The sequence below is a fragment of the Physeter macrocephalus genome, chromosome 9, assembly GCF_002837175.3.
Source record: "Physeter macrocephalus isolate SW-GA chromosome 9, ASM283717v5, whole genome shotgun sequence".
Lineage (NCBI taxonomy): Eukaryota > Metazoa > Chordata > Mammalia > Artiodactyla > Physeteridae > Physeter > Physeter macrocephalus.
This window is the reverse complement of record NC_041222.1, coordinates 25,236,107-25,252,119: the sequence shown is the minus strand read 5'-3', so window position 1 is coordinate 25,252,119 and position 16,013 is coordinate 25,236,107. Positions and strand designations below refer to the sequence as shown.

At 46.2% G+C, this 16,013-nt stretch overlaps 1 protein-coding gene across 4 annotated transcripts in view; it reads right to left on the bottom strand.

Annotated features, from left to right (window-relative positions):
- ANKS6 (ankyrin repeat and sterile alpha motif domain containing 6) overlaps positions 1-3,881 on the bottom strand; it is a 77,865-nt gene extending 73,984 nt beyond the window's left edge. For 3 of the 4 annotated variants that reach the window (XM_028493768.2, XM_024126464.3, XM_024126463.2), the window contains exon 1: positions 3,499-3,881. In XM_028493768.2, the coding sequence (XP_028349569.2) occupies positions 3,499-3,851 (353 nt within the window). In that variant the 5' untranslated portion in view covers positions 3,852-3,881. The remainder of the gene's footprint in view (positions 1-3,498) is intronic. The other variant, XM_028493769.1, reaches the window with a different exon arrangement.
- Between the last annotated feature and the right edge of the window lie 12,132 nt (positions 3,882-16,013).

Genomic DNA, 16,013 nt, shown 5'->3' with positions numbered 1-16,013 from the left:
TGGCCACTGAGCCTGCGCGTCCGGAGCCTGTGCTCCGCAACGGGAGAGGCCACAACAGAGGGAGGCCCACATACCACAAAAAAAAAAAAAAAAAAAAAAAAAAAAAAAAGAATGCTCAACTTTTAGAGTCATATTAAAAGAAATGAAAAAAACAAGCCTGAAAAAAATGAAGCCTAACAGTTTACTCACAGAATAGTGATGGCATTATATATAAATGGTAAAAAAAAAAAAAAAAAAAAAAAAAAGTTAAATTATTAGTTAGCAGAGTTCAGCTTAATTCTTCTGAGTCTCCTGTCCCATCAAGGTTAACAAATTTCATTAGATGAAATTAATCAGATGACTTTGACCATCCTGCAGAACTTGGTTAACAGCAAAAAATTGGTGATCAGGGTCTTTGAGACACCCTGCAGCAAACCAGGTGCTGCAGACATAAATCTCACTCAGCAAGGCCCCCGGGGCTCACTAAGGGCTCCTCGGTTCCAGGTGGGAGTTCAGAGATTAGGTGCGCGTCAGTGGCTCCCAATCCTACCATGTGGGAGAATCGTTGCTGGGGAGCCTCTTGTCACACAGAGTCCCTGTCCCTCCCCTGGGTCTTCTGAATCACAATCCCAGAAAGGGAACTCAGGAATCTGATTTGGAAAAGCGTCCCAATGACTCTGATGTACGGCCAGGTTTGGGTGTCACTGACAAAGGTGACCAGCTATAACGTGGGAGTGGTGGGCACTACTGCAGAGGCCTGCCCAGGGCTGAGAGACCAGAGAACAGGGGGGATATCATGGCAGGCTTCCCAGAAGAAGCTAAGATGGGAGGAAGCGGGGGGCTTCACTCACTGAGGGGAGAAGCGGAAGAAGAGGTTTCCAGTACATGGTTATGGTGAGGGTTCTGCGGCTGGACTCCCCAAATCTGCTGACTAGCTGAATGCTCATGAGCAGATTTTGTAATGTCAAATTCTCATTCGTAAAGTGGAGATGAAATTCTTGGCACACAGTAAATGCTCAATAAACGTTAACTTAAACAAAAACAAAAACAAAGAACATGCAGGGAGACACAAGAGAAGGCCTGGATGATATCATCTTGGCCTGAATTTAGGAAGCCAGGGGGAAAGGAGAAGAGAGGATTTGGGAAGAGGTCCGAAAGTGAGAGCCTCAAATGCCATGCTAAGGGCTCTGACTAGGGGAGCTATCACAGGAGAGGCACAACCAAATATTCATTTCAGAAAGATCTGGAAGCTCTGCAGAGGGTGGATTACAGAAGGCACACCTGGAAGAAGAGAGAGCAGTGGGAGGCCACTTATAAATGTGTGGCCTGGACTAACGCAGAGGGGAAGGAGAGATGCTAAGGCCCAGACGGGTACTTGGTTGAGGACCTACTGGAGTTTTAAAGCCTGGAAGAGTGGATGGGGCCACTGAGAGAGACAGGGAACCTCAGAAGTAAGGTCCATAGCCCAAAAGGTCTTATGGGCACCCCAGACTGCTCCGGGCAAGAAATCAAGTGTTTTAAGACAACGAGTCCCAACACACTGATAGGTGCATAAAACACTGCATTACCCATGTGAATGGGCAGCCCAAGTGTTACAACTGGGATGCGTTACCTAGGTGTGTTTACAGACTGAAATAAATACCCAAGGGCTAAGGAATGGTTAAGCAAACCACAGTAGTGCCCATGGATGGAATATCACACAGCAGTTGAAAACCATATATTTAACGACGAAAATAATGCAGAATAAAAATTTTCCAGAAATACAAATTAAACTAGAACAACCATGTAACACTTGGAAATGAACTCAGAAATAAAATATAATCGGGTCACAATGAGAAGATTATGGGTAAGGATGTTGTGATTTCAACTCCTTTTAGAAAAACAAATGGCTCATACATATGGAAAGATGTTTCATTTCACTCAATTTAACAAATGCAAGTCACAGCCACACTGAGACATTTTTCACTCATCAGACACAAAAATCCAAAAGTTTGATAATATACTCTGTTGGAGAGGGTGCAGGAAAAAAAAGGCACTCACATACACTGCTGCCAGGAGGGTAAACTGGTTAATACTACTGTGGTCAACAGAATAATGGGCTCCCTAAAGATGTCCACATCCTAATCCCCAGAACCTGTAAATATGTTAGGTTTTGTGGCAAAGGGGAAATTAAGGTTGCAGATAGAATTAAGGCTGCTAATCAGCTGACCTTGAGATAAGGGAGATTATCCAGGTTGGCTCAGTGGAATCACAAGGGTCCTTTAAATGTGGAAGAGGGAGGCAAAGGAGGCAGAAGATGTGATGACGAAGCAGGGGTTGGAGTGATGTGATTGCTGCTGGCTTTGTAGTAAGTTGTTACAGCAGCCATAGGAAACTAATAAACCTGTATGGAGAGCAATTTGGCAATATCCATCAAAATTACAAATGACTTCTGTTCTCTCTTTGGGGAATTTCTCCAAGAAACTGGGTGGGACCTAAGTAGTTGGCTGACAGGAGTGACAGACTTCACTGTATACCAGAGTTTCTTTATACCAGAGTTTCAAGTCCGGTTCATCCTACTTCCTGAGTACATCTCAAACTCATTGCTTTGCTCTCGCACCGCCATCTCTGCTCTGGTCCAGGACACCATCACCTCTTCCTGGATTGCTGCAATCCCCTCCTAACCAGCCTTTCTGATTCTAGCTCACCCCTCCAATCCATCCTCACAGTGCAGTGAAAGTGATCTTTGCAAACATAAATCTCATTCTGTCAGTTGCTCTGCCTAGAAACTTCCGTTACTTCCCAGTGTCCTTAGGATAGCTCACCTTTCGCAGCCTTGCCACGGTGCATCTCCCACTACTCCCAGGCCCTCCCAGCCACAACATCGTTCTAGCAGTCCTACCAATGCCTATTTCACTTTGGCTTCCAAACCTTTGCACGGGCCTCCTATCACCCCTTTCTCACCTTCCACTTCTTCCGTCCAGGTCAATTCTTAGGTATCCTTAGGTCTCGACTTGAATACATACATCATCCTTACCAGAAACCTTCCCCCGCTTCCTGAAACTGAGTCTGCTCTCCAAAAGCTCCCCCAATTTTCCCCATGAAAGCTGTTCCTTTACCTGGCCTACCCAATGGCATGTGAGCTGCTCCAGTGGGAACTTTATCTGGGTACCGCAGCATCCCGAACGCCAAGCTAGGGTTGTAGGTAGTTTCTTAGAAAACCCTTGTTGCAAGAAGTAATAAATGGACATCACTAAGGTTCTAAGTCTCTAAGATTCTATTTGCTGTCTCCAGATTGTGTTTTGAAAGGCCAATGTTTCTAAGATTCGGATTTTACTTTATTAAAAAGAGCGTCCACTTCTCGTCGTATCCCAAGCTACTCAAATTTTACCATTCCAATTCTCTCAAACCAGTCCTTCACTCTTTACCTCCCGGGGCATCTGCGGGGGGCCGCCGGGCAGATCCGGCCGCCTGAGCCCGCCCCCGCCCCGGGGGCCGCTGGACACCACCCCGGACCCCCCGGCGCCCCGGACCCCTCACCTGGCCGCCTGCATGAGCGCGCTCCAGCCGTAGTGGTTGCGGCTGTTGACCGAGGCGCCGCGTCGCAGCAGGAAGCGCACCAGCGGCTCATGGCCCCCGGCCGCGGCGAACTGCAGCGCCGTGTTGCCCGCCTCGTCCGAGCAATCTACGGGCACCGGCGCTCCGGCCGCCGACCCCGCCCCGGGCCCGGACGCCTCGGGCCCCGTCGGCTCCGCGCCCGCCTCGGGCTCCGCGCCGCGCTCCGCCGGTTCCGCAGCCCCCGGCTCCAGCAGCCGCCGCGCCGTCTCCGTGTCGCCCTGATCGCAGGCGCGCAGCAGCAGCTGGAAGGCCGGGGGCAGCCCGCCCTCCCCCATCGCGGCCAGCGGCCCGCGTCCGTCTGCGCGGCTGGCCCAGCCGGCTCTGCCGGCTCCGCCCCCGGATACCGCACGCCGGCGCCCCGCTTCCGCCCGCCCGCGCGCCTACTGTGTGCCGGCAGCGTGCGGACGGCCGGGCCGCGCGCCTACTGTGTGCCGGGCGCGCGCCCAGGGCGAGGGCACGCCTCAATCGCCGGCGCCGGCGTCGGGGGCGGGGGCTGGACAGCGGGTTCCGGGAAGTTTCGAGCTGCGTCCGCCGCCGAGCTCCCGAGTTTGCCTTTGCGTTTTCGGCGCCCGCTTGCGGCCCTCCCCGCTGCTTCGGATACTTCCCGCCGCGTGCGGAGGTCCGAGCGGCCGCCCCAGCCCTCCTCACACTGCGAGCTCAGACCACTGGGCCACGGTCTGAGTCCACGGGCTCACGGGCCTGGCCTGTGGCACGCGCCGCTGACCCCCCAGGACCCCGCACTAACCTGGAGCCTCCTAAATGGTCGTTGACTGAATTAAGGAACAGATGCGTCCACTCTGTCTTCGCAGAATGTCCTGCCGGGCCATCAGTGCCATACTTGTCTGGGACGGGCCTTAGGCCTACAAGCACCTCCTGTACCTTCATCTCTCTTCGTCAGTGGTTTTTGAAGCAGCACCATCTGGGACATTTTTAAAATGCACATTTTCTCATCCCACCCAGACCTACTGAATAGGAAACCGAGTGTGGAGCCCAGTCACCGGTATCTTAGCAAGCCCTCCAGGTGATTCTGAGGCACGTTAAAGTTTGAGACGCAGTTTGATCCTTAACAGCAGTGCTGTCAGCGGCAGGGAAGGGCCGAGATGATCACCCCCAATTTACAGAGGAGGCACCTGAGGCTTAAAGAGGATGTGTCTTGCTAAAGCCCACACGACTGTCGTGTGGGAGAGCTGTGACTAGGACCCAGGTCTTCTGACATCTAGTCCAATTCTCTTTCTACTCTCAACAAGTATTTATTGAGTGCCTACTGTGTGCCAGGCACTGTTTTAGGCCCTGGAGAAGCTGCAAAATAAAATCCCTGCTGTCCTGGACCTGACAGTGGAAAGAGGCTGTAAATACACAAACAAGTAAGTAACTTGTACGTCAGATGGTGATGAGTGTTATTAAAACAATAAATAGAACATAACAGAATCCTAGTAAATGGGTTAGAGGATGGGATGTTATTTTATAATAGGTTGGGTAGGAAAGATATCACTGAGAATGTGACATTTGCAAAGAGACCTGAAGGAATTGAGCAGTCAAGTTATGCTAACATTAGGAGATAGTGTAATCCAGGCAGAGGGAAAGAGAAAGATTCTAAGGAGAGCAGCCCTGCCAGCCAATTGCTTTACACTATGTTCTCATCGCGATAACAGACTTTTAACATCCTGATCTGGGGTAATTGGTTTCCACAGACTGTGAGCTATGGTCCCAAAGCCTAGCAAAAAGCTAGATATATGGTAGGTGCTAGGTCATTTAACTTGACTGTTAAGTGACTAATTCTAGTATATAGAATTATAATACAGAACAAAACTTGATGAGGGCATGAGGAAGGAATAAGGGTCATGGCTTTGGCAGATCAAAGATGGTAATGCCCTTAGGATATGGGCCGGCAGGGCTGGAAGATAAGGTCTTCTAGGCGAAGCATAAAATGAGGAAAAGTCTCGAAAGTACACAGGGCTCAGGCTGCAGAATGCTTCAGTGCCAGAGATTTATTCTGTGAGTAATGGAGAGCAATAGTCTTTAAGAAAACAAACAAACAAGGTAAATACCTTAATTTAAAAATACTTTATTGCCAAAAATGCTAACCATCATCTAAGCCCTCAGCGAGTTGTAATCTTTTTGCAATAGTAACATCAAAAATCACTGATCATGGATCACCATAACAGATATAATAATAATGAAAAAGTTTGAAATATTGCAAGAATTACCAAAATGTGACAGTGACACAAAGTGGGTAAATGCTGTTGGAAAAATGGTGCTGGTAGACATGCTCCATGCAGGGTTGCCACAAACCTTCAGTCTATAAGATGCCACATCTGGGAAGCACGATAAAGGAAAGCAGAATAAAACAAGGTGTGGCGAATTCCCTGGTGGTCCAGTGGTTAGGACTCCATGAGCTTCCACTGCAGGGGGCACAGGTTCAACCCGTGGTCAGAGAACTAAGATCCCGCAAGTTGTGCAACCAAAATAAATAAATAATTAAATAATTAAACAAACACTGTCACTCATTTCCACATTTGGCTCTGTTCACCACAACAGAGTTGAGGATGACTTTGTTTTGAATGTCTAATGAAGACTTGGTTCCTTGAAAATCCTGAGCAATTGCTTCCTTGTCTTATTGTATTTATTCAGGTGTCTTTTCATATATTTTATTAACTAGTTGTTTCACTGTAAAAGTAATATACATGGTAAAAAAAAAATTCCAACAATACAAACGGGCATAAAGCAAAAGCCCCTTTCCCTCCTCCTCCACTTTCCCACTTTCCCAGTCCTACTTCCCATAGGTAACCAATATTCACATTTATTTTATTTTTCCAAAAATATTTCATACATATTCAAACATGCACACCTACTTATAGGCATTAATCAAGGTTCTTGATTGCAAGCAGCAGAAATTAACCCTCTGGATAATTTAAGAAGAAAGGGGATTTAATACGAGGTTTTGTTCATAGCTCACAGATCCCACGGGGCCAGAGAACCAGCCCTGGAGGCCCCACAACCAAGAACAATGTCCCAAATCATGCCAGGCTGCACCCTATACCAGGATGGAGTCTGCACAGGCCTTTTTTGGTGTCACCACCTTCAGAGTCCAAGGCAGAGATGGGAGCATCTGAATGGCCTGGCCAGGTCATGTGTTTTGCCTGGCAGAAAGAGAGTTGGGAAAGTGCATTTCTAGCATTTTCAGCATGTATAATGGGAGGTAGGTTCCATTGTGGGTGCCCCAGAAGGTAGGAGACTCTCCAGGATAGGAAGGGGGTTCCCATGCTGGGCAGCCAAAAAGGATAACAAATGTCTACTACAAATATTCCCTCTAGAGTGGATCTCTATTGCTTACACCTGTCCTGCCTCTCCTACTTGGGGAAGAGACACCCTCTTTCTTTTGGGGAGCCTCCTTCCCCCACTCTCAGTCCGCGTGTTTCAGTGATTAGCGTATGTCCAAGCTCATTCCAATTCCTTCAGTGCAGGATTTTTTGTTAAAGGTTGTCAGCTGTCAGGACGTCATAAGCCAGGCTGGGGCTCGCTCTGTCCCCACTTGAAGACAACCTGCCTGAGAGTGAAGCCACCACACAGAAGAGCAGAGACAAGTGATAGAAAAAGATGGAATCAGACCCCCCCCCACATTCTTTTTGGTTAGGTTTGTTTTGAGCAGGGTTGTTGTCACTTGCAATCCAAGCCTTAACAAATGCATATTTTACTTTTTAAAGAAGTGGGTTCCTACTATACATGCTATTCTGAATATTCCCCCGCCCTTTTTTCATTAAATAAATGGCTTGGGCATCTTTCCATGTAGGTGAATATAGATCTACTGCATCCTTTTTAAAAAATATATATATATTTATTTTCATTTTGGCTGTGTCGGGTCTTAGTTGTGGTTAGAGGGATCTTAGTTGTGGCGTGCAGGCTCCTTGCTGCCGGGTGCGGGCTTCTCTCTAGTTGTAGCACACGGGCTCTAGTTGTGGCCCGAGTGCTCAGTAGTTGTGGCACGTGGGCTTAGTTGCCCTGCGGCATGTGGGATCTTAGTTCCCCAACGAGGGATCGAACCGAGTCCCCTGCATTGCAATGCGGATTCTTAACCACTGGACCACCAGGGACGTCCCTACTGCATACTCTTTAATTGTTGCATGTAACACCATTAAGCAGATGTACCGTAATTTATTTAATCATTTTTTAATGATGCACAATTAGGTTGTTTCCAGTTTTCTGCTATTATAAAAAAAATTCTGCATTGAACAGCACTTGTAGCAGTCAGGGTCCCAGCAGGAGACAGCTGGCACATTTGGCTGAGGAAATGAGGACCGTTTACTAAAGAACTAATTACAGACATGTGGGCAGTATTTACTAAGAGTCACAAGGGATGATGCAGTACTCAGAGGCTGGTAACAGTAGGGAGCCATCACCACCCCAGGCCTGAAGGGGGAAAGGGAGAGAGCAGTTACTGGAATTCTGCAAGAGAGAAAACTGAAGAGATCTACCTGATAGGTGTCCGGCCTTTGGTAGAGGGATGCAGCCATCCTACGGCAACCCAGTAGGAAGCAATCCCCAGAGGAATAAAAGCCTCTGACTTCATCCTCCTCCTGCCCTCTGATCTCTTGCCAGTGCTCCTCATTGGCCAAACATAACTGTTAGCCTGAGTTTCAGAGCCTACTGATGTGGTCCTTACAGTGAGCCTCCCAGGGAGGAGAGACCGAGCGGGGCAAATAAAGATTCCAGCACCTTGCTGCTCAAACTCTGGTCCCTGGACCAGCAGCATCAGTACATCCTGGGAGCTTCTTAGAAATACAGCATCTTGGGTCCACCCCAGACCTATTGAACCAGAATCCATTTCAACACCATTCCCAGGTGATTTGTGTGCACAAAGGTTTGGAAGAATGGATCCAGCACATCTTTATACATAAATCTCTTCTGCAAGTGCATCTACAGTCTTATTATTTATGAACTCTCTTCCAGTATCTTTTCACTGATCCCTATGTTGGTTTGGGTCCTCTAAGAATCAAATGCCATAATGTTTTTTTCCTGGGAGAAATGCTTGTATAGGATAAAGGTGGAAGGAAGAAGAAAAGGGAAGGAGAGCCTTCAGACCCAGATGCAGGTCTGACAACTGGGAAAAGAGAATGGAAAGGGACGAGGCTTGGGTAGGAAGAGCTTCAGACTGCCCTGCCGTTCTGGGAATGACTCGACCAGGCTGATGGAGAGTCCCCAGGCAAAGGGAGTCTGCTAAGTCTTCCTGCATCAAACAGAAATGGCTGGTTTCTGGTGTCCCTCCCATGCTCGGTCACTGACTGGGAGAAACCAAAGGAACTGTAGCCTCAGCAAGAATATCACGGAGGACCGGAAGGCATAGCAGCTACAGGCTCTCAGTCAACTGTTCTCCCTGCAGCAGGTTCTCTTGAAGGGCCGTCTGAGTGGTGTACCTCCATCACCGACACAATCCCTGTTCAACCAACATTAATTGAGTGCCTCCTGTGTGCCAGACATTATGTGTGTTGGATGATAGGGACACAGCCCCTGGCCCCCAGGGAATCCAACGTGATTGTGGAACAGGGTAGTCTGTGAGCTTTTGTTATCAATTCAGAGGAAAGTGTCAGAGTTTGAGGGTGTCACTGACAGCTTCATGGGAGAGCTTGACCACAAGTTGGGCAGAAAAACTGGGTGTGAGTTGGGTAGTTGTAGGAAAAGAGAGGAAACAGGTTGGAAAGGAGGGACGGGGGATCAGAGACTGGTGCAATGGATTAGAAAGGAGGGTTTGGAAGTAAAATAATCTCTAAAGAGTATTTATTTACCTTAAAATATCTTCCTAATAAGATGATAATATGTGTTGTAAAGAGTTCCCATGTTGTAGAAATATAGAATGTAAGCTTCTTGAGATCAATGGCTCTGGGTGTTTACCATCATATCCCTTGAATCTAGTACATTGCCTGCCAAGTGGTAGGTAATCAATAAATATTCGTTGGAAAAAAATGGAATGAAAATGAAAGGGCCAGAGAATCTCACTAATCAGAAATAAATATAATATGGTTAATGGTTTGGTGAATATTTCTTTAGAGTTTTTCCTTTTTATATATTAATGTATTTTACCCAAATAGGATCATACTATTCATACAGCTCTACAACTTGATTTTCTTGACTTAACAATGTATCTTAAACACATTTGTATGTTCAACACTTAGAATTAATGTCATTCTTGTTAATGACACTGTGGTATATTAGTGTATGGATGTGCAGTACTTCGTTTTATAATCTACTATTAATGGATATCTGGGTTGTTTCCAACTTTTTGCTTTTATATACAATACTGCAGCGGGCCCCGACCTTTTTGGCACCAGGGACCGGTTTTGTGGAAGACAGTTTTTCCACAGACTGGGGTGGGGGGCGGTGCGAGGAGGATGGTTCAGCCAGTAATGCGAGTGATGGGGAGCAATGGGCAGATGAAGCTTCGTTTGCTTTACTTTGCTCGCTGCCTGCCGCTCACCTCCTGCTGTGAGGCCTGGTTCCTAACAGGCTGAGCACAGGTACCGGTCCATGGCGGTGTGTGTGTGTGGGGGGGACCCCTACAATACTGCGATAAGCTTCCTGTAAGCTTATCTCTTGAGCACTTATGAATCTATTTCTGTTAGATAAATTCCTAGATGTGAAATTGCAGAATCAAAAGGATACGAACATTAACATTTCAAATAAATGTTGCCTAATTGCTTTCCAAAAGGTTGTACGAGTTTGCATTCCTACTGACTGGATAAGAGTGCCTGTTTATTCACATCCTTGACAACACTGGAATTAATAACCTTTTTAATCTTTGCCAGTCTGATAGGTCAAAAACATATTTTGGAGTAAGTTTAGTTTGCATGCTTTTTAAGTAGAGAAGTTGAGCATATTTCGATACATTTATAGACCATTTTATATCTCTTTTTTGTGGGAGCTGTCTTCAAATCCTTTGGTCATTTTTATTTCTGTTTATTCTTTTTATTTCCCTGTTGATTCACATACTGGGTAAATGTCATCTGCAAATATGTCTTTCTGATTTGTCTTCTGTCTTTTGAGTTTATATTATTTAGGGCTTTACAGAATTTAAAAATTTTTATGTAGTCAAATTTATAAATCTTTTCCATAATGGTCTCTGGGTTTTTTCATCCAGTACTTTCATCATTGGATTTTCTTATTTTTCTTTTTTTACTTTGACATTTCTAGATCATTTGGAACTTATTTTGGTGTAAGGTGTGAGGTTGGCATTTAACCTTATTTTTCCAAATGTTTATCAAGTTGCCCCAATCATTAATTGAATCAGCCATCTTTTCCCCACTAATGTTTGAAGTACCACTACCGTATAACTTATTAAGCTCTAAAAGGGATGTAATGATCCCCTGTGAAGGGAGCTAATATGACAAATCAAAACTGCCTTCTACAGAAATCTATTTGTTGGTTGAGCAGCAGATGAGATGGTGTGGTCAAAGAACAAATTAGCTCCTCAAGCTAACAAGAAACCCAAGGAGAGGACAAGTTAGTCAATTTGGGAAGAGGTATGAAAAGAATTAAGGTCCCAGCTGGATTTGCCCTCTATGGATGCCAACTTATCATCATTAATAACATTTACATAGTACTTACTCTGGGTAAGCAGAGTAACTCTTGTTACTTTACCTCTGTTAACAAACTGTTGTAGTTCCAATAGCTCCCAGGTGGTACCAATGCTGCTGGTCTAAGAACCACACTTTGAGTGGCAAAGCACTAGGCATCTTCCATTTGCCGTTGCAGAAGCTCTTTCCACCCTGCTTTGTGTCCAGGGAGGCTGTCTGTGTGGACTACATCACTCAATCCTTCCCAAAACCCTACTCAGGTACTGTTATTATCACCACCATTTTATACATGAGCACATTGCGTTGAAAGAGGTTAAGTGACTTGCCTAAGGCTGCACAGCAATCTGTGATGGGGCTGGGGTTTGAGCTCAGGCAAGCGGGCTGCAAGGCTGTGTTCTGACCCACGAGGCTAAGCTGTCTTTGGTCTTTGGTCTCACAGCAGCCTGCCATTGAGGTGTGTGGTGGGAAATTCTGAACTAGGGGTCAGGAGACCTGGGCTCAGATCCTTGTTCTGCCCCTTGTATGTTGTGTGACCTTGGATAAACCACCTCACTTCTCTGAGCCCAAGTTTCCTCAGAGAAGAAACCTTGCAAGATTGTCAGGGGGTAAAGTGAGATGATAGCAGTTTACAGCACATATAGGTGCTCAATAAGTGACAGCTTGTATCCATTGTCTGGGACTTGAACCCAGGTATTGTAAGGCCTAATTCCATCACTCTTTTCTCTGCAACTGAGCCTCTGTTGGGAAGCATTCCAATTTGGTAAGCCGATCCAAGTTGTAATCCTTGTCTGTTTTCTAATCTGACAGATCTTAAATGTGTTGGGTGTTTGGACAGAGGCCAAAAGACACAGCTCCAAGCCTTTCCTAGCACACCTGCCTTCCAGCACCAACCAGTGGACTCTCTTTTGTGCATGGAGTCACCTCCCACTAGTCTGATAGCAGCAGCAGTTCTGGGTAGGAGCTGCTTTGCATGGTTCACCCTAAACCCCATCCCCCTCCTGGAGCCCTGGGGGAGCTGCTCATGGAAGGGCCATATCCTCCAGGGAGGCCAGTAACCAGAGGCTGTGAATTGAAGCAGATGGCAAGTTAGATCCTACTCTGCCTGAGCCACCAACTTGTTCGAGACCGCCTCCCCACTCTGTGTCTCAGGCTGCCCATCTGTAAAATGAGAGAATCAGACCAGACTTATGCTTCTTAACTTTTGGGCTGTGGTTCCTTTGAAATTAGAGAATATTTGATAAAAAGCTTTGGACTAGCTTCCCAGTTTACTACACATTATCTTTCTACAGGAGATACAACACTGTTCATTTCCCTGAGCCGGGCAGCAGCAGAGGGCGTTCCAGATTAACCTAAAATATGATTTCAAATCACTGATCTCACTTTAACATCCAGGTATCCGTGTAAACATAACTTCTTCAGAGAAACCTTCCTAAACCCCTAAACTAAACCAGGTTCTACTAGTATAAGTCCTTTTAGCACCCTGCAATGCTTCTTCAAAAGACTTATCACAACTCTAATGTTATCTTTTTATTATCTGTCCATTCCATTACACTCTCAGCACCATGATGTCAGAAGTATCTGTCTTATGACAAAGATTCTCTTCTTGACCAAACTCTAGACAGGTTCCTCTGAGCTTTCATCTTGACTAGGGCTCAACCTTGGCCTGTAAAAACTACAGAATCTCAACACAAATGATTTCATCCACCCACCTCCCCTCACATTAAAAGACTTAAACACTAACATAGTTTCCAAGACTGTGACGCTAGCACCCCTTAAGTGCCTGCCTGAGAAAGCTGAAGACTACACAAAGAATTTGCTGTTTGCTCTGTCCAACACCTAACCAGAGGCCCCTGACCGCTTTTTTTTTTTTTTTTGCTGTACGCGGGCCTCTCACTGTTGTGGCCTCTCCCGTTGCGGAGCACAGGCTCCGGACACGCAGGCTCAGCGGCCATGGCTCACGGGCCCAGCTGCCCCGCGGCATGTGGGATCCCCCCGGACTGGGGCACAACCCTGTGTGCCCTGCATCGGCAGGCAGACTCTCAACCACTGCGCCACCAGGGAAGCCCCCCGACCACCCTTTTTAAGAACATTTACTAAAAAGGGCTTACAATTGTGAATCCTTTCTCTGTCCCTTTGAGATGTGTATGTATCTCCTACAATTCAGGAGTATCTTTCTCAAGGACCTGAAAGTCATTCCTTTATTTATTTCTTTAAGTTTATTTATTTATTTATTTTTGGCTGCGTTGGGTCTTCGTTGCTGCATGTGGGCTTTCTCTAGTTGCGGCGAGCGGGGGCTACTCTTCGTTGCAGTGTGCGGGCTTTCTTTAGTTGCGGCGAGCTGGGGCTACTCTTCATTGCAGTGTGTGGGCTTCTCATTGAGGTGGCTTCTCTTGTGGTGCATGGGCTCTAGGCGCACGGGCTTCAGTATTTGTGGCTTGTGGGCTCTAGAGCTCAGGCTCAGTAGTTGTGGCGCACAGGCTTATCTGCTCTGTGGCATGTGGGATCTTCCGCACCAGGGCTCGAACCCGTGTCCCCCCTGCATTGGTAGGTGGATTCTTAACCACTGCACCACCAGGGAAGTCCCAGTCATTCCTTTAAAATGCAATCGTCAGGAAGGATAGGGCCTTCTGTCTGCCAGTCTCAGTGGGAGGATAGAATCCTGACCTCGATGATTGCAAGCCAACAGACATGTCTGGGCTAATCAGCATTTATGCTGACCAATCCTTTGTAATTTTTCATTTCCTCAACTCTACTTAAAATTCCCAGTTACCCTTATGCAAATCAAAGTTGAATCAGTTCATGCTGGACCTCCTTCCCTATTGAAATGGTATGTTACTGATTCAAATCTGTCTTTCCCATTTAACTAGTGTCCAGCTTTGTTTATCATCGACACTTGCTCATCGTAGTTTGCCTAATCCGTAGCACAGTACCTGGCACATGTTTAGATGCTCAATAATATTTCCTCTTGAAATATGTTGATTAAAATCATGCATTTGTTCCAGTTATCTACTGCTGTGTTACAAACCATCCCAAAACGTCATGTTGTAAAACAACAATCATCTTACTGTGTTCATGGGTTCTGTGGGTCAGGGATTTGAAGACAGCACCTCTCTGTTCTGTGAAGTCTGGGGCCATAGGTGAGATGACTTGAATGACTGGGGAGGAGCCACTTCCAAGGTGGCTTCTTCACTCACCTGTCTGATGCCTGGGCTGTCTAGGGTAGCTGAAGGTTGGGCTCAGCTGACCCTGTTGACTGTATGTCTGCCTGTGGCTTCTCTGGCATGGTGGCATCAGGATCGTCAGATTTCTTTCCTGGCAGCTCCAGGCTCCGAGAACAGTGGTCCCGTGAACAAGGTGGAAGCTTCATGGCCTTTTATACCTAGCCTTAGAAGTCACAGAACTTCACTTCTACCATATTCTGTTGGTTGAAGCAGTTAGAAGTCTGCCTTGTTTCAAGGGAAGGGAGTATCAAAGAATTTGCAGCCTGGTTTTAAAATCACCGTACCATCAGAGTCAGATTTGGGGAGAATTCTCTTGCAATTAATCATCTGTATCAGTGAGGATTAGACTTGGCTGCCTAAGACAGAAAATCCATAGAAACAGTGGCTTCAATGAGATAGAAGTTTATTTCTCTCTCACATAAACAAAGACTGGAAGGAGGCCAGCAGGACTGGTTCAGTGTCCACATGTTAGGGAACTGGACTCCTTCTGCCATGGTGTTTCACCATTCTCAGTGCATGACCCAAGGTGGTTGCTTGAGCTCCAGTCTTCATAGCCACAATCCAGCCAGCAAGAAGGAAAGGTAAGGAAGTTTCCTTTAAGGACATTACTCAGAAGCCCCATTTGACACCACCACTTATAGCCCATTGGTGGCACACTTAGTCACTTGGCCATGCCTAGTTGCAAGGAGGGCTGGGAAATATAGTCTTTATTTTGGAAGACAATGGGTCCAGAGAAACAAACACATTTAAAAAAAAAAGGATTCTAGAGAAGGAAAAAGAAAAGATTGGATATTGGCAGACATCTAGCAGTTTGTACCATACCTTTTTATTCTGTTCTATTTCCTGTTCTGCTCCTGATCAGCTGTGGGCCTGGACAACATACTTCCTTTGGCATGGTTACCAAGTCCTCTGGTAATTAGAGAGGAGGCTGCGACAATCTAATAAGGAAGCTCAAAGGATTAAGCAAATAAATGTGTCAATGCTCTGGTTTCAGGGAGAATAACTGGAGCCCTGTCCAGTCAGCCTCCTTTTTACTTTCCTGGATGGTTTTCCCGTGGGATTTCTAGGAGCAGAATCTGAAAATGTCCAGACTGAGTTGCTGAGGCCCTTCCAGCAAGAAGACCTAAAGAATTCATGTTTGTTACCTTTTGGGAGTAACTTTTCTCTGCACTTAACCAGGCTGTGCCCTCCATCAGGTACTTCCCCACTGAGTTCAAACAGGTGCCTACTTAAGTGAGTGTGAGACACAAAGCCAGCCATGAATTGAGCACTTACTGTGTCTGACACTGAACCAACTTCTGGGATCATAAAGTGACCACAGCCCATACTCTTAATCCTTTACATTCTTTTTTTTTTTTTTTTTTTTACAAGGCCAGGGTATGAATTAAACACAACCTAATGTAGCAAGGGCTGTAACAAAGAAGTATGATGGTGATATGGATTGAACTGTGTCCCCCCAAAAGATCTGTTGAAGTCCTAATCCTTGATACCTATGAATGTTACCTTATTTGGGAATAGGGTCTTTGTTGATGTAATCAAGTTAAGATGAGATCATTAGAGTGGCCCAAATCCAACGACCAGCACCCTTAGAAGAAGAGTAGAACAAACGCATTAAAAGAATGTCATATGACCATGGAGGCAGAGATTGGAG